The 23,679-nt window shown below is 40.8% G+C and overlaps 3 protein-coding genes across 10 annotated transcripts in view; 2 read left to right on the top strand and 1 right to left on the bottom strand.

Moving 5' to 3' along the window:
* b4galnt3b (beta-1,4-N-acetyl-galactosaminyl transferase 3b) overlaps positions 1 to 7,786 on the top strand; it is an 18,717-nt gene extending 10,931 nt beyond the window's left edge. The window contains exons 12-20 of the mRNA XM_034879826.1: positions 77 to 177; positions 489 to 556; positions 637 to 1,867; positions 2,420 to 2,670; positions 3,472 to 3,625; positions 3,842 to 3,914; positions 4,032 to 4,185; positions 5,037 to 5,163; positions 6,813 to 7,786. Of these exons, the coding sequence (XP_034735717.1) occupies positions 77 to 177; positions 489 to 556; positions 637 to 1,867; positions 2,420 to 2,670; positions 3,472 to 3,625; positions 3,842 to 3,914; positions 4,032 to 4,185; positions 5,037 to 5,163; positions 6,813 to 6,924 (2,271 nt within the window). The 3' untranslated portion in view covers positions 6,925 to 7,786. The remainder of the gene's footprint in view (positions 1 to 76; positions 178 to 488; positions 557 to 636; positions 1,868 to 2,419; positions 2,671 to 3,471; positions 3,626 to 3,841; positions 3,915 to 4,031; positions 4,186 to 5,036; positions 5,164 to 6,812) is intronic.
* miox (myo-inositol oxygenase) overlaps positions 1 to 23,679 on the bottom strand; it is a 31,806-nt gene that overhangs the window by 4,731 nt on the left and 3,396 nt on the right. For both annotated transcript variants that reach the window (XM_034879836.1, XM_034879837.1), the window contains one exon: positions 1,737 to 1,751. In XM_034879836.1, the coding sequence (XP_034735727.1) occupies positions 1,742 to 1,751 (10 nt within the window). In that variant the 3' untranslated portion in view covers positions 1,737 to 1,741. The remainder of the gene's footprint in view (positions 1 to 1,736; positions 1,752 to 23,679) is intronic.
* c2cd5 (C2 calcium dependent domain containing 5) lies at positions 12,922 to 23,606 on the top strand. Of its 7 annotated transcripts, none has more exons than XM_034879828.1 (13): positions 12,922 to 13,202; positions 13,744 to 13,852; positions 13,992 to 14,078; positions 14,218 to 14,389; positions 14,491 to 14,586; positions 14,899 to 15,054; positions 15,168 to 15,405; positions 17,293 to 17,453; positions 18,638 to 18,856; positions 19,361 to 19,449; positions 19,957 to 19,992; positions 21,697 to 21,805; positions 23,450 to 23,606. In XM_034879828.1, the coding sequence occupies exons 2-13, from the start codon at positions 13,763 to 13,765 to the stop codon at positions 23,554 to 23,556; spliced, it is 1,560 nt and encodes a 519-aa protein (XP_034735719.1). In that variant the 5' UTR covers positions 12,922 to 13,202; positions 13,744 to 13,762; the 3' UTR covers positions 23,557 to 23,606. The 7 variants fall into 7 exon arrangements, with proteins under 7 accessions (XP_034735719.1, XP_034735720.1, XP_034735724.1 ...); XM_034879829.1 differs by having other exon boundaries at positions 12,922 to 13,253; XM_034879833.1 differs by lacking the exons at positions 17,293 to 17,453; positions 18,638 to 18,856 and adding an exon at positions 16,444 to 16,559.

Genomic DNA, 23,679 nt, shown 5'->3' with positions numbered 1-23,679 from the left:
GGTCGGATATAATGCAAGGTCTCATGATTCATCAGCTAGCTTGTAGCTTTACCAGCATTTCATTTGATCTCCCCAGGTCCACATGTCCTACATCCACCCCAAAGACTACACCCGACTTACACACATGGAGACAGAGAGCAGCTGCTTCTACCCCGAAAGCCCCTACTACATGAAGATGTAAGACACCAGGGATAAATATGACAAATACATTATAGGTCCTAACACTTATTGTGACATTCTCTACTAAATGAAATTGCATACTGTAGGCCAGAATAGAATTCGAAGTATGTTTACAATACTACCATCAGAGGGAGCTGTACCCTCCAATCTACTGAGAATCTTCACAGCGGAAGATGAAAAATGTTTTGTGTTTTATTTTTACGAGAGAGTCCCATCTGAAATCTGATTTGTGAAGTTATTGTAACATCTGGCTAATTCATTTCTCCTAAATCTTTGCATAATTGTGTGTTTTGTCCTCTTGTCTTTAGGTTTGGTTTCTCCAGATACATGAGATTAGATCGTCCTCACATGCAGGGAAAAGGAAATACAGGACGAGGTATTTTGTGCTTTGCTTTTCATTAACTATAAATTAAGTTACTTCTATAGTCATTCCATAACACTCTCCTTTTTTGTAAGATTTTGGTTTCAAGAGGAGGAAATCAATGCTTGATGAAGAGGATGTGTTTGACAATGAAGCCTATCAAAGAGAAAAGGAAGCCAGGCCGGACCAGGTGGATAACGCCCTTTTCCCAGATTATGGTGATGATTATGATGATTATGCTCAGAGACGCAGGCGCAAACTCTTCTCCTTAGTCATGCAAGAAACTAACAACACGCTGAAGAACAGCTCTGACACAAGACTGCACACAAATGAGTTGCAGCCTCATACACATGAGTTGCAAAGGAGACAAGGGAAATACAGTGTCTCACAGCCTCAGCCAGACCCACAGAAACAAGCTGAGCCTCTGCAGGCAACACAAGTCTCAAAATATCACCCGCCCCTGCCACAAAACCGGATAGAGATGAAGCTAGAGAGTGGGGTTAAAAAAGAAGAACGGATAAAACCAAAAGGAAAGTTAAGACCAGCAAAGAGACAAATGGCCGAATCAGTAGAGGCCGCTTTGAGACCAGTGGACAGAGAGCAGCTTAAAGCAAAGGAACAACCAGCAGTCTTGTCAGAGCAGCTCAATTCTAAACAGCATAACATCCAGAGGTCCCGTGGAATTAACCATACCCAAATCCAGAGACACAAAGACTCAAAGCTTCACACTCTAGAGAATGATACTGCTCTGCTTGAAAAACCCGCTGTTGCCAAGCAATGGAGGTTTGTAATCGGAGAGGTCCAGCCAGTCACCACAAAGCGTTTTGCCACTCCCAAGAGAGACATGAGCCGCCCTGTAGGGAGGCTAAATCAGAGGGACGGAGATACCGGCAAAGACTTCAGGGTTGAGGAGATTAGGATGAAAATGCCTCGACAAGATCAAGATCTAGAAAATAGCATCCACAGAGAAAAGTGGAGCGCTAAAGGCAAAATGGACAGAAAGCATTTGGATATGAAAGAAGTGGAGGACCAAGGGAGGGAAGAAGACAAGGTTCATTACAGGAGGGAGAGTGCAAAAGACTCTCTGTGGGGACCAGGAGTAGACTTTGTAGGTCCGGATGATGAGGACCTTACCCCTGCGCCGGTGTTTGACACTGAGGTCAACTGGAGCCAGACCTTCCAGATCAGCCACCTGGACCTTCAAGCACATCGATCCGATTGGATCGAGCTGCGCTGCAACATCTCAGGCAACCTGCTTCTCCACTCCAGTGATGCTCTGCCCATGGTCAACGCTTTTATGGACCAGCTCAATGAAAAGCACCGTGGGTAAGTACTGTAATTGTATGTGCATCCATGACTTTTCACTTGAATCATGAATCGGATTTATGGCAGGAATCAGCCTGATTGTAACATTTTTTTCTCCATAATATCTAAAATGGGTAAAAAGTCAAACACAATTCTCTGGTTATCTTCTGCAAGATATATGTCTGCGAGTTGTGAGCTGCCCTTCTCAAATTGATACATTTGAATAATGTTACTGACCTAAAGAGATCTTGTAAAGACACACATTTTAGTGAAAAGGCTTACTTATAAACATATTACATGTTTTTCCCTAACTCCTTTCCTGTTTATCATCTTGCAAAGGCTTGAATTTATCTTGGAACTGCTTGGTAGGTTGGAAACCCCTGACCTTACTGAGAAATGAATGCCGACATGTCAGTCGTGAAAGTTTGGCACTACTTATTGATTAAGCATGTCACATCTTGGAACCAATACTACTTCCAATATAATTTATTAGCAAGTACAATCATGTGCATAGATTGCATCATTGCTTTGAAGCAAATTTCACTGTGTTTTTTGATTTTCTCTCTCCTGCAGGCGGTTTACCTTGTCCCGTGTGGTTAACATTGTGAAGCGCATGGACGGGGTTCAGGGCAGCCGCTACCTTCTGGAGCTGGAGCTGAAAGATGTGAACGGCCAGCTGCTGCGCCTGTCATACTACATCTACACTCTGATTCGCCACAGCAGGAAACGCAGCAGTTTCCAACGGCCCAAACCTCAGCTGGTGCTGTGTAACCCGGTGGGCTTTCGCTGGAATCCTGTTGCCACCGTCCACTTCATAGTACCGGGTACATCCACCTTTAACCATGCCCGACACAGCCATTACATTCACCAACTCATCTGCTTCCTTAGTCCTATGCTGGGCTTCTTTTTGTGTGTTGGAGTATTGCTATTCACAAAAAATATTCATCATCATTGTCCTCAGGTGTTAAAGTTCAGACACATAACATTTCACCATAATGATGACAGATGTCAGCATTTACTTCTTCAACTCTCCTGTAGAAGGTGTAATATTAACAATTATAGGCATGAATCATCCATAGAGTTCTTCTCAGTGTTTCATCAATAATCAAAGGAAGAAAGGCCTTCGATATGTGTTTTTTTGTCCCATTATGTAACTGTCAGTGTCAGATTCAGAGCTGTATAAAGACTCAGATGTCAGTTGACTTTTTGAAAAATACTTTTTGGGAAGGATCCAAATCAGCCAGTCCCTGAAATGTTTTGGGAGCAAGTAAAGTCCTCCTGGGATAAGATTTTTAAAGTGAAATGTCAAAAGTAATTTTTTGTGTTTTTGTTTTTTTACAGTTAAGAAAAATGTTTTAGCACACTGATTTACTGCTTCCCCCCCAAAAAATAAATAAAGATTGATTAGAGCAATGGCTTTCTACATTATGTCTTCATCAGATGTAATATTGGACAATAGTTGATTAAACTGTGATGTGGAAATGTCATAGTTCTACTTAGTGAATCCTTTTCTTTTTTTGGAGCATCCATTCAGTGTGACAGTGCATTTTTCTTGATGTTGTTTTGCCCTTTTGTCTATTTATGCATTACCTTAATAACTGATCATTCATCTGCACAATTCTCAGTGAAAAACCAGGCTCGGTGGGTGCAGCAGCTGATTGTAGACATGGAAGAACTGTTCCGAAAAACTAGAGACGCCAACTTTGAACTCATCATCGCTGACTTCAACAGCACTGACATGGATGTGAGGAAGGCTCTACAGAAATCCTCACTCCCCAGGTGTGTGTGTGTGTGTGTGTGTGTGTGTGTGTGTGTGTGTGTGTGTGTGTGTGTGTGTGTGTGTGTGTGTGTGTGTGTGTGTGTGTGTGTGTGTGTGTGTGTGTGTGTGTGTGTGTGTGTGTGTGTGTGTGTGTGTGTGTGTGTGTTTCACTTTTACACTAAAGCTCATCACACAGGATATGTATGTACTATAATTATGCCTGTGAAATTTATCAGGTACCAGTATGTAAAGCTAGGCGGGAACTTTGAGCGCTCTGCCGGTCTGCAAGCAGGTGTTGACCTTATAAATGTGAGTATTGTTACATCACTTGGCAATAAAGCCACAAGATGAAGTGACAGATGTGTGAAAAGATAGTAATACTACCGTACATCTCTCATATACATTTCCCCTCTCGTTCTTCCTCAGGATGACCACAGCATTGTGTTTCTTTGTGATCTCCACATCCATTTCCCTCCTTCTATCATCGATTCAATCAGGAAGCACTGCGTGGAGGGATACATGGCCTTTGCTCCAATAGTCCTGAGGCTGGACTGCGGAGCTACGCCATTAGATGCCAGAGGTAGGCGCAGATACACCCATCTTTAGTTCTATTTTAACAGGACCACAGTTCATTTTAAGGTTGTTACTAACCTTAACCCTATAGACATTTTTGTAGTAGCGCTAAAACTTTAATACTTGAGTCATATTTATCAAAAGTCTTTTAATGGAGTGTTTTTATAACAGTAGTTTGATGCTTAGAAAAATGTTGTAATTTACTCCTAATTTGACCCTTTTAAGTTCTTTAACATGACTAAGAAGATGTTAAATCAGTGAGAAATTATTGTGTAGGATCCCTGTTAGATGTACAGCAATAAAAAGGGTGATAGACAGTAAAGACATAACAGAAGACATCTCTGGGATTTAGTCTTAAGTGAAAAGGAAGGAACCATTCAATGTTTGGTTTAGTTTAACTAGTTTAGTTACCATTTCAAGCCCCTTTGTGTTGTTTTCGCCTGCACATGCCTATTTGTGGTGATTATACATGATGATTATTGCACATTTTCTTACTTCCACTGCTTCTTTGTCAATTTGGAGATTCGGTCATTAGAAAAGCAAGATGTGACCCCAGCGGTAGGGGGACATCTACGCAAAAACCTTCAAGCTCATGTCTTCATTCTTGCCTTGACATGTTTGATTGGTTTATTGCCTACAGCCACACACACTCAGATTTGCCAAGTTTTAACAAGTAGCAGGTGTAGACTTTTAAAAGAAATTATGTTTTTTTGACATTGAGATGATATGATATTAAAACAAAGACATTGGTCATGATAAACCACTAAAATTGAAGCACTTTTTGTATTTTCAGGAGAAGTGTGGATGTTTCCGACATGACATTTTAACGCAAATGTGGCCATACCTTCTGTGTTGCAGGTTACTGGGAGGTCAATGGCTTTGGCCTGCTGGGGATCTACAAGTCTGATCTGGACGCAGTGGGAGGAATGAACACCAGGGAATTCACTGACCGCTGGGGGGGAGAAGACTGGGAGCTCCTTGACAGGTTTGTCCTCCCTTTTGAAATGTTACTCAATGGAGAGTCTTTTTTGTTACTTGTAATTTATGTTTTCATTACATTTTTATTAAAAAAAGTTTCAAAAACATTTTAAGTAGCTGTTGTTACTCAGTACGTTGCTGTTACTGACATGCGTTAATGGTCTCTCCACTTGCGCGGACTGAGTGTAACAAGTTAATGCATGCTCCTGATTGTTTAAAATAACTCTGGGATCCGTGGGTAAACACTGACTGGAGCAGATGGAGACATTCAGAAATAAGCTCCGGAACGCATTAACATGACAGACATATGATGCTTAACAGTGTGAGAGTATACTTGGGTTGTTTTCTATTTCCCTAAAGCAGTGGATTCTGAAGTGGGTACCATAAAGGAATACGCCACCGTTTGTTGAAATAGAGCTTATCACCGTCTCCCCTAGTTGTAGATAGGTGGGCCGATGCATTTTTTTGTCTCAGTGCATGTGTTGTGTTAGTGCGATGCAACACCAGCAGCGCCGCCGCTAGTTAGCTTGGCGTAGTGAATGGAATCCTATGTTGCCGGTTAGCATGTTGTTAGTAAAAGTGAGCGAAAAAGAAAGAAAACTAATTACTTTTTGTGGCCTGTGTATTCACAACAAGTACAAATCGCAATGCAGAGACTAACAAGACTAGATGATTTCCTAGGCAGATTTTGATTAAAGACTATATCGGGTGGAGCACTGCTACATGGGCTCCGAGATATCAGGTCTAATATGGGTTGATCTGTCCCGTAAAATAACTATGTGTCCTGTTTACAGTAATCACTTACTCTCTGGACAGCTGTTTATTGGGTCCATTCTGCATTTTTCCCAGTTGACTTTATCACACCGAAAAAAAAGTTGAGGACTGCAGGATGCCTCATGTCCTCGGGCTGTTGAGTGATCGCAACCTCTTCTCTTGGTTTTAAGAGAAAGGCCTAAGGCATTGTGATTCAGTATATTCTCAACCAATTGTTGAACGTAGCGCGCCATCTAGTGGGCTCAGAAAATAAAGACACTGGTTCACAAAGCTTCATTTGGCCATCACTACTGACAACAGCCCCATGACATGTACCAATAGCTAGTTACCGTTAGCCCCAGCCAGCTAGCGGCCGTCAAACGTCCTCGCCGTTCCGGACATTCCCTCGGCAATCCCCACCCATACCCGTCTCTCAGCCTTGTTGCATAACTAGCTAGCGTTACAACACATCCTGTCCATTTGGTGTTTATACCATCCAAAAAATAACATTGACATGTGAAATATATTGTGATAGTGTGGTTTAAGCTGCAGGCTAATGAGAGCTTACTGGCTTACTAGCTAACTCGTCAGCTACCATTGCAAATCAAATCAAGAAAAATGTAATCACGTAGGGGACAATGGAACTATTGTATTAGAAAGACATGAATAAACGTTACTAAACGTACCATGAATGAACTTGAATGCATTCCAACCAGTGATGGTGTTTCACAATACAAACTACAACTCCCAGAATTCCACGCAACTTCCCAATGTCATCTAAAGTCCATGTTTACAATGAGAGACCGCTACACGCAAAAAGTTGCATATTGTACATGTAAAACATTTGTGACCACAACAAAATAAAATGTAAGTAAACAAACTCTCCTCTGATCTCTGCTCCAGGATTCTTCAGGCAGGACTGGAGGTGGAGAGGATCTACTTGAGGAACTTCTTCCACCACTATCACTCCAAACGTGGCATGTGGAACCGGCAGGTGAGGTCCAGCCACAGTTGACCTTGTTACCTGCCCGCTGCAATATGACCACGGTCGCCACGGTCACAACCACGGCACCCAGAGCACTTTAAGGTCCGGGCCTGAATCCTACTACATAACTGTAATACCTGTTGACTGACAGAGGCGGTAACATAGGATAGACTGTCTTCATTCACCTCAGCTCTTTGAAGAAGAAAAAGGTTGTTGCTAAGGAGATACTACTGATATGCTCAGAGTTTATTTCACTGAATGTACTGTTGACTACTGTGAGGGTACTGGTCAATGAGTCTCATTTTCATTGACAAATAATATTGCAAATGAAGATACAGCTGTGCAGTACATCATGTCGCTGATGATCTGCACTACTGGCTGCAAGGACCTGACCTGATCCAAAGACAAAACACACATTTCTTGACCCACTCCACACAAGTGTCCTAATAAAAGATCACAAGTCTTGCACATGAGTCCTAACTGTTTGTGACAATATATGTGTTTCACTGCAGATTATGTACGTGGAAAACACAGCCTCATTTGTCACATTGTAATTTATGAAAAACTTTATATTTATTTTATCAATGTTTGTAGGATAATTTTTTCATTTGAGTTCAACGTTATTTCTAGAGATGATGACATTTCAGATACTTTATCTTAGTTGAGTGCCCGTCCCTCTTTGTTGTATTAAATATTAAATGTGCCTTCTGTTGTGATGGTTATTCAGGTGCTGGGGCTACATAGTGCTGTTTTTACACAGTCATGAAAAGCCTTAAATTGGAAAAAAAATTATATATTAAAATGATTTTCTTAATCATATCCTTTAGTCTTGTCAGAGAAGGACAGACAAGACAAGTATGTTTGTGTTTTGCATCACAGATAGTTTGGCATATGAAATTCCATTTGACACTGATTCTGACACTGCCTCTTACCAAAGATTATAGTGAATGACCTCTACATTATTCCTGTGTAGTACAGTTGAAACGATAGGGTTTGTTTTTGACAGGACAAGCTATGGAAAATCTATGTGTAAATGTATGCTACAGTATAGCATTAAGGGCAAGATTGTCTGGGCAGACAGCTGTCATTGTTCTTGTTCTACCTGCTGAATTGAATATTTTTTCCAGAAGAATAACTGTTATGATATAGCTCAAAACCTATTTTGGGCTCAGTCTATGAAGCTTCCCATTCTAACAGTGGGATACAGATAGGAAACAATGGTTTGAGAATTATCTTGTGTATTTATCATAGTGCTATTTTTTTTTTTAATATATATATATACCATTGTTTTATTGTTATTTAAGACAAGACTAATGGCAGCTTTTTTCAGATTGTTCACATTCCGGTTTAACAAAGTTGTGCATTTCTTAGCCTTTTCAAATTAATACATGTTGACTTGTTTCACTTGTCATTCAGGGTGCTATAACCCAACACAGTTCTGGTCTGATGCCAGACTTTGCTGTTGGTTTTGATTTGTAACACTGCCAAGAAATGTGTGATGTCACTCTCCCCCATTTGTTTTTTTAGTAACAAAGCATTGAAGCTTTGTAAATGTCTTTTTTTGGGTTTGGCCGTCATCTCTTACTTTGTTGTTTTTGGATTTTCCTGATCCCTCTCTTTGCTTCTGTACCTTCTCTCAAGTTTTAGTTTTCTCCATTTAACACTGCCTTGAAAAATCTAAAGAATAAATCTCTTACCTTCATTTCCATTACAGTGTGTGTTCATTATAATAAGAATAGAATGTGTAGATGTTGTCAAACTTAAGGAAGGTGTGTTAAGTTGATGTATGGCAGATAATTTGCCTCCCTAAAGGTGTGTTAGGGATGAACACGCTATCACACCTACCACCTTTCAATCAGGAGTGCGACAACAACCAATGGCAGAAACATGGACACCACTGGCGTCCAGACAGGCACATAGTATACAGCATTTTCACAGATTCTCACAAGTGCTCATAAATTCCTCAGAAGCTGTCAACTCCATCCAGTCACCCCTCCATCATCTTACTGACACTAGGTTCAAGGACAACGTGAATATGGTGTTTACGGTTTATTATTGTAATGTAATTAATTCCGGTCAAGAGCAAAGGCTAAGTATATCCTGACTGTGACATAAAATATCTCATACTACAGCTTGGCATAGCTAAGCAGAGACTCTGTGCATGAAAAACAGCTGCAATACCCTCTACAGCTTGCAAAGCACTCTGTCAAACCAATTACAATAAAAAATGAATTTCAAAATTGTACTCGAAGATTGTTTACAATAAAAAAACAATTGGATGCATACATTTTCTGTGGTGTGAGTATAAGAGCAGAGGCTTACTCACTGTGTGAGGCAAACAAAGGAGAGGCAATATGTACAGATTTATTGTATTATTTTACATAACAGCATTATAAGGCAGTAATATACTGTGTATTCACAATGTTATTTTACAAACGGTGTACTTTAGAACAGAATCAGAACAACAGTGACTTGAAAGTTGTGTATGATTACACTTCTACCAAAACAGTTGCAGCATTTCTTTGTAACATCATGTATTCATTTTGTTTATTATACCTGTTTTCGTTCTGTTCTTACTCCCTAACATCATGCATCAAACATCTTCTTCCGGCCTTCCATACCAGACATACTCTCCAGTTTCTTACGCCAGTCACCAACCTCCATGTTCAGCTCTTTTAAGGCTAAGGCCATTAAGTCATTGAGGCTACAATATTTAATCATATGTACCTTAAAACCAGTTAAGATCAAAGCAAAAGTAACACATCTATTAAAATTGAATGAGCAAGAAAGTTGTAAAGTCAATGCTCCATACACCCTGAAATCCTTCTTTAGATCAAAGTGGAATCATAAGTATCATAGTTTCTTTGTATTACTGATCATCAGAAAGAAAGAAATTGTAATTTATGAGTCAATGCCTGTATGATACAGTACATATTATAGTTAACATGATCATATCCAATTCAACTTGTGTTTTCAAACTTTGCAACCAATGTTATCATAACCCATTTTCTTTGTAATATTGTTATCTTCCAGGGAAGCTGTGAAGCTGAGTGACAAGATTCAGTCATTCAAACATGCATTCTCATAACTACCCGACAGATTGGCACAAAGGAACTATTGTTCATAAACGCATTGTTAGTTAAAATAGGTATTACCACCTTTGTCACTGCCGGGGGAGGCATGAGTTCTGGCGTTCACTGAGGAGAAAAGTAATGTTAAATTACATTAAACACTGTTAGAAAATATAGTGCAACATGCAGTCTGTAACTTACATCACTGGGATGGCCATGTGGAATTTGCTGGACCAGAGAAATAATACAAATAATTTCGTAATACAATACGAAATAATTTTTTGCTTGATACACAAGCAAAAAAGAGACAATGTTATTATTCTCAAACAAAAATGCTTCAATGTTAATAAACACTCTGTAAAATGTACTTTCAAAATGTGTGATGACAGAACTTACTCATCAGACAATGTTGCATCTTTGAAAAATAAACAATTAAGATACTTTTAGATTTGAAAAAGAAAAAAATAGTCCAGTAATAAAAAATGAAGATGCCACCTCCAGTAACAGAACATGCATCAATAGTTAGAAATCAGAATGGCCTTAACAGCAGTTGGCTGTTATGTGTCAGGCTGCACCAAAGATCTTCTATTAACAAGAAGAATCACCCCACTAATATTTCTGGTTTAAAAAGAAAAGAGAAAACCACGGCACCCTCGTTGTGTAGCAGGTTTCAGTTGGTTTCTATTGAAAATGACATAAAGCTGCTTCTTGTCTCTTTGCAGCATTTCAGATCTTCTTTGGACTTTTTCCCTCAACTAAACACTTCCCTATCCACTTGTAATACAGTGACATGCATTGTCACATTCCGCTTAGATAAAAATCTGGGTTGGATTTTAGAAAAATAATCATAAAATCCTGTTATTCACAAAAATGCAACATGTACTCTGAATGTCTATATTTGACTCAAGACTCAAGTCAGCAGCGGTTATCTTGTCAGGAAGACATTTGTGGTGCCAAAAAAAGTAGGAAGTGAGACGTCTTCTTTTTTTCTAACTACTCTGCTATCTAGCCTTATGACACCGCCCACCTTTCAGTTAGAAAGTATTGGTCCGATTATCGGGGAATCTATACTTTGTTAACTCAACAACTGTAACGATTGACAAGATTATTCCCTCTAATGGAAAAGAAGATGTCCTTAGTCTCAAACTAAAATAAAACATTTGCCTAGTCATTCAAATCCTGGACTGTGAGAGAAAAAAACAGAAAACACTTTTTCTATGCAATATTCAGTGTGTATTTGAGTATGCTACACATTTGTAATTGTGTGGTCATGTTTATATGCTTCAGGATCTAGGCTACATACATGAGTATCTATAGCTCTATACTTAAAAAGCTTGATTGTTTTTTTTGTTTGTGTTACTCCCCAGCAGAGGTCACGTTGCTATATTCAATATCCTTTCTGGTGCTGCTATGTCTGTCATCCACAATGTGGTGCAACCACTCAGTCACTATGAAACTCTTTCTTTAAGAGGCCCAGGGTGCAAAAGAAAAGTCCCCCAAGTATAGTGCACGCATCTGGGAACCATGAATGTATGTACCAAATTGTGTGTCAATCTATCCAGTAGACGTTACAATATTTTATAGGATAAGTGAAAACTTTAAGATGCTAGTGTCCCATCTGATGACCATGTTTTTGGAACACCTGTTTCCATATTCGATTGGTTTTAATAGAAGTGTTGATTTTAATAAGTATTGAAATATGTGTGCATCTGAGAATCAGCCAAAATTCAGGCCAAGAAGAGCAAGAGTCAATGAGTGCTACCGTGAAGAGCATTGCCTCAGTTTGGTCTAAATGAATTACTACCGGGACAAGTGCACTAGCTGTGTAACTTGATCACTGCACAGACTTGAGTGACAACATCAAAGGTTCATCCTGCAACATTCACTCCTTCTTCACTCCTGTACATTATTTTTCAGGGTCACAGACAGGTTGGACTCCCAGCATGCACATAGGGAAGGCAGGCTATGACCCAGATCACCTGACTTATGTGTGTCTTTGAACTGTAGGAACAAATGTAAACAAACACAACAGCTGAGATTCAAACCAAGGACATTTCTTGGATGTAAAGTGACAATACTAACCTTGTAACCAATATTTATATTATTTCTAACAGGATTTTTACAGGTTTTTGTGGGATTACCAGGTCAGCATGTCTGCTCTGTCACAATTTGCAAGGTGGACATGTGTGCGTGCGTATAATACAAAAAGAAACTATTGGTTCAATGTTTATTGTATCTTTTTTGGCTTTATTTCACATAGCTGTTACCATCCTTTAAGGGTTGGAAAGTGTCGACCTTGATGGTGTCAACCTCCTCTGGCATGCTTCTCTTCTATGGGAGACAAATCCACCTCGCGCATAGTCCAGCATTGGAGTATTTCATGACAAATAAGCCTCACCAGTATCTCATTAGAAAGCATTAACACAATATAGCAAGTGCATTGTGGGATTTTTTGAATCTAAGAAAAATGTAAAGAACAACAACAACATACTTATCCATTTCTGTTACAGTGTAATTAAAAAGTCAAGTGAAACGAAAGTGACCAATAACATTATGTTACCAACATAACATAACATAACATAACATAACATAACATAACATAACATAACATAACATAACATAATATAGAGACATTGTATAACATAAGGTGAGTACTTGCTTCCTCCAACCAAGTGTCACCTGGAATATGGACCAGGTTGTTAACACTGCGCATGTCGAAGACAAACCCCAATGCTGCCTTTAGTTAATTTCGGAATAATGTATTTTTGGGTGTACGTGGCTACGTAAGATACAGAGAAACAGTTTAAATACTTCTCTCGGTTTTTATTTTATTCATATGTATACATTGTTTACATTTTTCCAGTGAGGGTAGTTGCAAAAAAGGTTTATTAGTTATTCTTTCTTATGGGACTTTTAGTGTAGACCTTCACATGGAAGACCTATTTTACTAGGTGTACCTTAAGGCAGCACATGCTAACCCGTTAAAACTCATTCATCATGAACTGTATCAGGCAGGCTAGTCGTTAGCTTTACGCACTAAACAGTGACATGTGTCTGTCCTAACGTGACTAATACAGCCGTATCTGTTTAGCCGTAATACCAGCTGATTAATATTTCTAAACTGAGCGACACTTTCCTGTCTGGTGTACTGAAAACCAACGTTAACGTGTCGTGTTATGGGAGATGCACGGAGGTCAGACGAGCTGTGGGCTGTCGACTCAACAGTAAAGTAGAAACGTTAGTGTCCCTCTGCAGCTTTGACAGCTGGTTGTTGATATTGTAGCAGTGGTAAGGATGATGCTTTTTGCATTGAAAGCATCACGATAATATTGTTGTTACATAGGTGTTGGTTTTGCGTTATCATTGTAAAAACATGGCCGATCAGGTACAGCTAAAGAGATTGACTGCAATGCAGTTAACCTAGCGTTAAGTGGCTTTTCTTGCTAGCCTTGCTTTGCTAACATAATCTAGCTAACTGACTGTTGTAGTGTACGTAAAGCATGACTTTGAACCAAAGCGATAGACTATTTATAGTTAAGCTAGAAGCGTTACATTCTAGTTTAGCTAAGGGAATCTAGCGTAATAGCTAACAACAGTGAACATGTAACGTAAGTTAAATAAGGGAGGGGGCTCTCCACACTGTCAGCAACATATGCCCATGTAGTTAGCTAACGTTAAGTTGCCCACTCTTCAGTCTTCACTGTTGTCAGCGTTGATAACATCAGGTGTCAGTTAAAAAGTTATTGATACATTATTATTGTTACTGATTTGTTCACAGATCAAACTAAAATTGAATCATGCCTGGGAAACTTAAGGTAAAAATTGTGGCAGGGCGCCACTTGCCTGTGATGGACAGAGCCAGTGACCTTACTGATGCTTTTGTAGAGGTAAGTGAAGCTTGAAAAGCAATTCCATCTTTACATCTATAACGACATTCATTTTACATGTGGTTTCAGTGTGGTTGGTACATCATTATCACTCAAGTGAGGCATTTAAAAGATGTGTCTAATGCCTTTTATTTCCCAGGTTAAGTTTGGAAACACAACTTTCAAAACCGATGTTTTTCCCAAATCCCTCAATCCACAGTGGAACTCAGAATGGTTCAAATTTGAGGTAAAATGGCTGTGAGCTTCTCTTTAAACATGGCAGGCTATGGTAGTATTATTGTAATTGAATGGCAGAATACCCAACCTTTCTTACATTCTTGTCTCTGCCCTCTTTTGTCATCTTGTCCTCTACTCTTGCTGTGTAGGTTGATGATGAGGACCTGCAGGATGAACCATTGCAGGTCACAGTGTTGGACCACGACACTTACAGTGCTAACGATGCCATAGGGAAAGTTTACATTGACATTGACCCGCTGCTGTGCAGTGAGGCTGCCTCTGTCATTTCTGGCTGGTTTCCCATCTATGATACCATCCATGGTACAAGAATAAATTAATGTGACCATAATAAACACTTTTCCCTCTTGTTATGTACCATTCCCTATTATTATGTATCTCTCTCTCTCTTCATTATTTATTAGGTATTCGAGGGGAGATCAATGTCCTAGTCAAAGTGGAACTTTTCAACGATTTGAACCGCTTCAGACAGTCCTCCTGTGGGGTCAAGTTCTTCTGCAGTATGTCTGACTTGACTTTTTGATTCACAGTTTGTTTCACAAGACACAATGTGTGTGCATAAAATGCATCAACAGTGTATAGGGCAATTACCTATGAAGCAATGCATGAATGATGTTTAATGTGAGGACATAATAATGTTGATGGAAAGTATGTCATTTCCAAGATCAATAAGATTACGAGCTGCGTCTGCAGCGATAGTGTCTGTGATCTAAAAATGGAATAACAGCTGAAGTGAGGTTTAGAAGAAACTTTGCCCATTTAATCTAAAATCCTTTCACTCTATGTGATGTTTGTCTCTTTGTGAATGTTAGCCACATCCATTCCACGTTGCTACAGGGCAGCGATGGTGCACGGGTTTGTGGAGGAACTTGTGGTGAATGAAGATCCAGAGTACCAGTGGATCGACAGAATAAGAAGTCCTCGGGCCTCCAATGAGGCCCGTCAGAGGCTCATCTCTCTCATGTCTGGTAAGAAAATTCACAGTGATCCTCTTTTCATGTCATTGTGGAGGAAGAGGAATTTAGTCCTCCCTGTGCTCCCCCTCTCTTGTTCATGTGGCTGTGTGTTATCCCCTATTTAGGAGAGCTGCAGAGGAAAATAGGGCTTAAGGTACTGGAGATGGGTGGGAATGCTGTGGTGGGCTACTTGCAGTGTTTTGACCTGGAGGGAGAGTCGGGCCTGGTGGTCCGGGCCATAGGTACTGCCTGCACACTGGACAAACTCAGCTCTGGAAGCGCTCCCAACACCAACACACATATGCACCCTAACACAGCGCCTGCTTCCAATGCCTGCAATTCCCCTTCTAAGGATGGAAAAGAGTAAGTATGAACCAACAACACAAGCATGGACCCTGCCTCTTTTTATGTGCAAGTTTCACTGTAAATCTAGTATGTGAGAATGGGGAAAAATGATCGGTGTGCCCATGATATGGAGAGCGTGTGGACCAAACGTACTGAATGTTAGTCTGTGTGTAGTCTAGCCGTTACTCCTGTGTGTGTGTGTGTGTCTCAGAATCTTTGATTCACCCTTTTGTAGTTTGTGTCTATTATGTCGCCTGTATTGCATTATAAAACATAACACAACATATCCTGAGACACACACATGTACAGTACACACACAGCCATCCTCAGTCCCCATCCTCCCTTGTCTGCTCTATTGACCGCTCTTGCATGGCTTTCTGTTCTGCTTTGGCATGTTTCAGTACTGCGTCTTTTAGTGAATATTTAGCACACGTGTTCTGCTCAGCCTCTAAAACTGTGCTCCTTCACTTTGTTTTGTTGTCCCCTCCCTGGCTATTGAGCTTGTGTTTTCATCCAAATACTGGAAGCATACCTACAGTTAAGTGCATGTGTGCCTCCTTTTTTTGCATTCATGCAGTGTATCTGTGTGTCAGTGTGTGTGATGTTGTGTGTATCAGGGATATAAACACCTTTTGTGATTTTGTTATGGTTCCTCCTTCACATCTTATGTTGATTGTTATTGTTACGATACATTTTTAAAAATTTCTCTTGAGGTTAACTTGTCCCTGTGCCTGTTTAGGCCTTTATCTTATTTTGCATCCCTGTAGCGCATGTTCGTGTGAGACTGAGCTCTTCAGCTGAGAGCTATGCATGAGTTTCCAGTTGCTTTCACATGCTTTTTTAAAAGGAAAACAGGGGCATAGAGATAGTGTAAAACAAACTTATTTTTCCTTTTTTGTACCCTATTACACTCTATTGCAATGTTGTAGTGTTGGTTCTTGTGTGCGTGTCTTTCTCCCTCTCTGGCTCTCTGGCTACATTCGGATTGGTGTTTTTCTCACTTCTTGTGTCCAAACGGTCATCTGTCTTCTTCCCTCTGCGTGCTGACTGGCCCAGGTCCCCCCTTACCCACGGATGCCGCTCCACCCACAACAGCCCAGTGCATTTGGCCTGCAGCTCCCAGAGACTGTCCCAGAACTTCTCTGTCTCTGTTCCCACACTCATCTTCACTGGTACGCAGAGGCAGGGAAGGAAATAGATACAAGAGAAAGAAAAGAAGTAGAGAGTGATGTTTATATGGAATGGGAAAAGTGAATATACATTTGCTGAAGTCTGGTTGGTTGACAACCATGGATTGGCAATAAAGCCATAGAGTACACAGAGGAATCAAAACAAAGAAGGATGGTAGACCCTTATACCTTTTGTCAGAGAAAGCTCCAACTTTGATACTAGCCTCAAATCCCTCCACCTGTCATGTCTTTTTCCAACTAGAGGTTGGGCAGTTAGGTTCCCAGCCGCATCCATCTGCAAGGGCCTGTGATCTCTGTACAGTCCTCTGACCTTTGCTTCACTCTAGTGGGACACATGCTTCTGCTCGTCATCCTCAGTTAAATCTGACCTTCTTGTGTTTTGGCATGTTGCTTACTTCAGTTTAGTGTGCGTTTGTGTGTGTGTGTGCGCATTTCATTTGTGTTTATCTGATTTTTGCTTTCCACTCTTGCTTTGTTGATCTCCAGCCATCCGTAGCACCTCAAACACACCTCACCCAAAGCACTTTAAAAAAGCACATTAAAACAAGCACATTAAAACAGGCACCTTCCAACTTAATGGCAGGCATCACTAAAAAACTCCCATACATGCGCGCGCACACATACACACACACACACACACACACACACACTCTCACACTCACTCAGAGGGTGAGTTGGGCGACTGACGTGTGTGTGTGTCATGTTCTCCTGGCAGGCCGGTATTTGGTGAGGACATGACCTCGTCCTCCGGCCCGCCAACCCCTTTCAGAGCCCTTCCCACCACCTCCTCCTCTCCTCCCCCCTTCTCTCCCTCCAAGCCATGCAGCCGCCAGTCCTCATCATCAGACACAGACCTCAGTTTGACGCCCAAGACGGGTAAGAACACTTGGCCCCATCCCCCTCTACCATCTCATCCCTCCTTTCTCCCTCACCTCATTGTGGTGCTAGTCTGGTGGTGTTTTTTTTCTTCTTTTTTTTCTTATTTCTTTAATACATTTCTTTCATGGTTGAGTTTAACATTATAATAAATTATGTTGTAAATATATATACTTTTTGCTGTGTCCCATCCTCCTCTTTGTCCTCAGTGGCCTGATGTGTCTTCATTTTTCACAATATTATAAAAAGATATTCAAGAGAGCCTCGAGTTTGTATAAAATGTGCTTAAATGTGTGAAGACACACCAGATCTCTGTATTAGTTTTGCCCACCTGTTGTTGTGGTCTTTAATAGAAGCATTGTGTCTCATAAGGGTGTTGTTGTTGATCTAAGGTCACTTCTTCATTAGCAGCCATTATGGTTAATCATTGCGGAAAAGGTAAGTTTAGTCTGTTGCCTGAAGGACAAGTTGAGCACATTTTAACGAAGTTCAGATATAATCACTGTATAGCATGAAGAACCGGCCACTCCCTTGACCCCTTAGGAGGAAACTAGCAGTCCCTTAAGCCTGCCTCACTCCTCTTTGCATCCACTCCTCCACATTTCTTTTTCGTATTTCCTCTTCTCTCTCATCTATTCTCACTCTCCATTTCTTATGCCCCTCATTTTGCCTAACATATCGTAATTTTTTGTTAACTTGACTATCCTTATCCTTTGCATACCTCTTTTCTGTGGCTCGTTTCCAGATCTCTGAGTGGCCTCAGAGATCTGCCTTTTCGATTTGTTTGCCGATTGAAATGGGTCTGTTGTTGTGCCCACTGATAATATTTGCTCACCAGTTGTAGAAGCCGTCAACCAATTAGAACTTTGTAAGCTTGTTAGTTAAATCCATGGTAAATGCCGACAATTGTCGCAGAGGTTTCAGAATGAGCGATTAAAGCAAAACAAAATATGAACAACATAACGGCTAACATGAACTCAGTGCCCTGCTTAATGAATTAATGAAGTGAAACAAAACCGCAATTAAATCTCTCCCTCTACGTTACTGTCCACTTTCTCCCGATCACGTCCTTCTTCCCCTCCTTGGTCGTTGTGCTTCTGACCACTCTCCTCAGTGCATTGCCTTTCCATTCTCAATATATCTGTTTCTCTCTTTTCACCCTTCATCTTTTTTCTGCTGGATAGTGGATACAGTGAGAAGCAGACCTGGGATCTTCCTCTGCCCCATCTTTCCCTCCCTCTCCACAGACACACTGTCCCTTTCTGGCTCTGGCTCAGTGGGCTGTGGTCATGGCTCTGCCCCTAGAGCCACCACCCCGCCCCCTCCCTCCTCCATCCCCTCAGACACTGTCTTGCTGAGAAAGAGCGTGTCCTTCACTGAGGACCTGCTGCTGGCAGCCTCCGGTATAGTAGGCCTGATGTGTGTCATCAAGTAACAGAACTTTCCAATACTGTAGTGTTGGAGCCTTTCTTGTACATTGGGTCAACAGCAGGACTGTTCATATTGACTTGACTGGTGTTATTCAAAACAAATAACTCAACATGCATGGTGCATCTGCCTAGTGCTCATTGCGAGGCAACATTACTTACTCAAAGTCTTGAGTCCCTACTCTGGATTCTCCTACTCCAGCATGTGGTTTGTTTCTCTGGCATACTTAAAAATGTATTCTAGGTCCACAATCTATGCCCGCATAAGAACAAATGTTAAGAGTAGGCTAGTGTTAGCATGAGGATAAAGCAGGTTTATTGACTGACTTTTGACTGTTGTGCGTAATTCCAGCTGTTGCTTTCACTTGGTTTGTCATAATAACAGTAACACTGCAATGTAATAATCACTTGACTGCTTGACTGGCTGTTAAGTCCATTGACCTGTGTGTTGAAAGTGACAAAACTCTCCTCTGTGGTCAGGAATGGGCAGTGGGGGCAGCGCCGGGAAGGAGGCAGGGCCTCTGAAGACCCTGCTCAGACAGCAGACGCAGACCGCTCTTGAGCAGAGGGTATGATGACTCAAAACTCACATATGCTCAGAAATGTGTTTCCCTACTCACGCTATATGCAGACATTTGAGACTGAAATGCACTGCAAAAGTCAAAGTGTGCAGTTTCACTGAATCTCCCATACACATACTGTACATGGTGTTTTGCTTCAGGCTGGGAAGTCATTGAATTGCTGTATTACTGCAATTAAACACAGAAGAAGAAAAATAGAAACATTTTTATAACCTATTTCTTATTCCTACCCTCAAGCGGCAACACAAGTCCCAGCAGCAAGCTAGGCGTGGCATTTTTGATTTTTAATGCTTTGACATCCAGTTTGCGTTGCGTATCAGCCTCAGATGTCTGGACATAGGGTCAGACAGTTACTCTGTGTAACACAATATTCACACAGCTGCATTCTTTGTGAAAGATCACAAATTTACACTTCAGTGTTTAATGGGGAGTGGGTCTGTGTAAGAGCAAGTAATGTTCCCTTTCTCTGTCCTCTTGACCATTTGTGCTACTCAGGGAGCGTCCTCCTCTGGGTTATTGTTAAACGCCAGGGTATGTTCCATCAGTGTGACACACTCACACTCTCTCTCTTTCTCTCTCTCTCTCTCTCTCTTTCTGTCTCTCTACCTTTCCCCTAACATCCTGACCAGCTGATGGCCACCACTAAGTCTGAATCAACTCCTAACCAGTCCCTCCTCTACTGTTTGTAGATTTCAGTGGGGCAGGCTGGGCTGAGCAACATAGCAGTGGGTCCTTGTGTGGCCCCTGTTGTGTGTTACCTTGGCACCCACCACACTCTAAAAGGTTCAGACATGTTAGACGGAGGGCTGGAAGTTAGGATTTGTGTTCTCCTCAAGTTTGAAGGGGCGTGTGACTGTGCGTGTGTGTGCCATCTGGATTCTCATGTTAAACACCTCCTTCCTTTCTGACTTTAGTCTGTATTGATTTCCCTGCGTCAACAACGGGAATGAGCACGCTCACCTCATCACCTCATTCTTTCCTCCTTGCTCCGAGTGGGAGGAGCTGTCAGTCAAATGAGTCTTTCTTGCTGGAGTACTTGACAAGAAAGAAACGTATCAGTAGTCCCACCGGATTTGTTTTCCCTATGGAAGCCATTCATCACATATACTGTACCTGCATGGTTGGAAATCACAACGTCACTCAGATTTTCTGTATGTCACTGGTCATCACTTCATCCAAGGATGAATACCAAGATGCTAACAGGCAGTTCATCTCTCTGCGCTGTATTTTGAGACCTTTTTTGTAAGCTGTTGAAAACTGCTGCTGGAAATTTCAATTTCCTTGCGGGAGTCATCCCAAAAGGATCAGTAAATAGAAATATAAGTATTTCCAGCTCCTCTTGTGAGTGACTGCATGGATTTGCATTAACATGTTTTGACTGTAAGAAGAGGACCAGCTAATTGTTAGTTGACAGAAAAGCATGTAAAACAGAGGCCTGATCCTCAGCGATGGCCCTTGTGTGTGTGTTCTTCACTTTCAACTCCACACCTAATTAATGCATTTGTATAGATTTGTAAGGATTGAAATAATCACAAAATCAGTGACACAAAATATGTAGGCTTTATTGAAAACACATTTTCCCAATCACTTCCAGATCTATTTGAAATGCTCTCACGTTTGTGTCTACAAGTGGAATGCAGCGAGTGGGGACTCCTCAGGGGTAAACTTTGCATGGGGGGGGGCACCGTCACAGTCAATCCTTGCTGCATGCTGCCATTTTTCCAAAGGAAGACTGTAGCAGTATTATAACCCAAGTTTACACATTTTAGTCAAAGATACACTACATAGAAAAACAGGTGTCTTTAATCAATACATTTTTATAATTTGCCAAGAGAGAGACAATTTAATCTAAAGTGTGCAGTTTTTAATATGTCTTGAAGATATTAATTATGAATTATTATTAATTAATTATTGTGCGCTGTTATTTTTTTTGATTTCTCTGTTTTTACATATTGTAAGTTGTTGTTTTTGAAGCCATATAAAAAAGATTGTACTACAAAGTGTTGATATGTACTTCTTAAAATAATATTAAGTGTTACATAATAATAAATATTTTGTAACATGTTTTCCACCTAGCGAAAACAGGACATGGGACAACACTGATGTTTGCCCTTAAGTCAAGAAAAATACAATAGCCATTGAGAGGCCACTTAATATGATTAGCAAAAATACACTGGAAAATTCCAGAGTGTGTTTTCCCTTACTGTTAGTGACCCAGCTGTTTTCCACCGGCAGGAGTTCCCCTTCTTCACCTTGACGTCTTTCCCACCTGGTTTTCTGCTTCATGTTGGTGGAGTGGTCAGCGCCCGCTCTGTCAAACTACTAGACCGCATACACAACCCTGGTGAGTGAACGACATAAGCGAGATCCTCTATTGACTTACAATGTTGCGTGAGTGTCTGGTCTTGTTGAATCTGGCTGTTGGTTAATGCTGCCCATTATCCATTTGTGTTGAACAGTTTTCCCATGTATGTTCCCAAACTGTTTGATTGTTAAGAGAAATCATGATGAAAGTCTTCAGTAATATACAAATTTCTAAAGAAGGTGAAAGCTGTTCCTGGTTACACTTTGTTACAGATTGCAGCTTTGTAGCTTTTTGATGGAAAAGATGAAGTTAGGATAGGCTATGATCAGCTATATGAATAGGGGCAACTTTCATCTTGTGGTTTGACTGGCTTTGTGTAATGGATGGTCTGTGCCGGACATGGTTTGTGTGTGTGTGCGTGTGTGTGTGTGTGTGTGTGTGTGCCCTAGTCACTATAACTGTGCTGTGGTGCTGCCTCATGGAGGTGAGGTGCTATAGTGGTGCATGGCTCCAGTCTGTTGCCTGCTGCTTTTCGTCTGGTGTTTATGGCTGCAGGTGGTGCTGCTGTGGTGAGGTTCCGGGGTGTTTCATATAAACTCTTGAGTTTTCCAAAAGGCTTCTTCCATCTCTGGGTTGAAATCCTTAGGTTTTTTATTTCATTTTGTAAACTTTATTTAAAGAAATTTATATTGATGATAGTAAGACATTTGCTCTTTAAATGAGTACCTGTCTGTTAAAGGTGTTGGACTGTCTTAGTCCACTCCGCAGCCTCAGTAATATTTCTCTTTGACCGCTTTGACTCAAGGATGTCTGAGAATTTAGGAAGAGGGGAGTGCTGATGATGATGGCTGGGTTAGGACAAGCAGGGTTCTTTTCAGAGATGGACAGGACCCTAAAAATGATTATAGTAAAAATCTGCTATAAAGGTCTAGACATACAATGGTTAAAATTCATATCTGAACTAGTGTAATTGGAATAGTTTTCACATTGTTTTCAAACAGTTTTTCCTGATCCAAATTGCAGGTTTAACTCGCAAAACCATTCTGAAAAGAACCCTGTTCACTGTTGCTATGCCTAGACTGTATCAACGACAGAGCAACATTAAAGGTACCCTGTGGAACCTTTGACAGCAAGTAGCATTGTGGAGGAATGTTTTAACAAGTTTGTCCATGTTCTGTTTATACTGTGGACAGTGGCGCACATGCGCAAGCATGCGTAAAATGCGATATGTTGACCATTAGTAGCAGAAACGTGCAACAATTTAAAATGTTAAAATTTTTGAGGCTTTTATGAGAAAGGTGTATTAGACCAACTGGACACACAATATACACACAACTCAGTTGTTTACAAGAAAACTCCACAGGGCACCATCTTAAATTTAGAAAGTATACTAGACTTCAACTGCATGTCCCCTTTTTGTATTATTATAGCTTCTCTTATTCTTAAATTTTGGCTCAATCTCTAGCTTTTACTCATCTCTATTCTTTTTTCCTCGTCAGTCTTCTTCTTTCGAGATTGTGTTAGTAGGCCTGATTACAGTTTGTCTTTGCATAGCGACTGTGAAGTGCTGTCTGTTTTTGCTTAGTGACCGCCGAGTGCTGCTCTTGTGCTGTGCTTGTTTGTTAGACTGTCTCTTCTTTTCTTTTTCTCTCTTTCCTGTACTAACGGTGTGTTCTGGCCCAGCCTTGGGTAACACACGCTCATACAAACTGCTAGACTGGAATAGTGTCACTGCAGGTATTTCCCCCCTTTTACTGCTCTCACCCACAGGAGTGATGGCAGCTCAATGAAGTTAATCCTGTGCTCTCTTAGCATGCACCCAACACTGAAATTAAACCAATATACAGTGGGTACGGAAAGTATTCAGACCCCTTTAAATTTTTCACTCTTTGTTTCATTGCAGCCATTTTCCA

This window comes from Etheostoma cragini, chromosome 8 (assembly GCF_013103735.1).
Source record: "Etheostoma cragini isolate CJK2018 chromosome 8, CSU_Ecrag_1.0, whole genome shotgun sequence".
Taxonomy (NCBI): Eukaryota; Metazoa; Chordata; class Actinopteri; order Perciformes; family Percidae; genus Etheostoma; species Etheostoma cragini.
The sequence above is the reverse complement of the archived record's forward strand: the minus strand, read 5'-3'. Positions and strand labels throughout refer to the sequence as shown.

What these genes read in the sequence shown, in the direction of transcription:
- c2cd5 (XM_034879828.1), top strand. Translation starts at nt 13,763, where the DNA reads ATGCCTGGGAAACTTAAGGTAAAAATTGTGGCAGGGCGCCACTTGCCT. An exon ending in TGGGGTCAAGTTCTTCTGCA is followed by an intron (nt 14,587 to 14,898) that starts GTATGTCTGACT and finishes TGTGAATGTTAG; the next exon opens with CCACATCCATTCCACGTTGC. An exon ending in CCTGCTGCTGGCAGCCTCCG is followed by an intron (nt 18,857 to 19,360) that starts GTATAGTAGGCC and finishes CTCTGTGGTCAG; the next exon opens with GAATGGGCAGTGGGGGCAGC.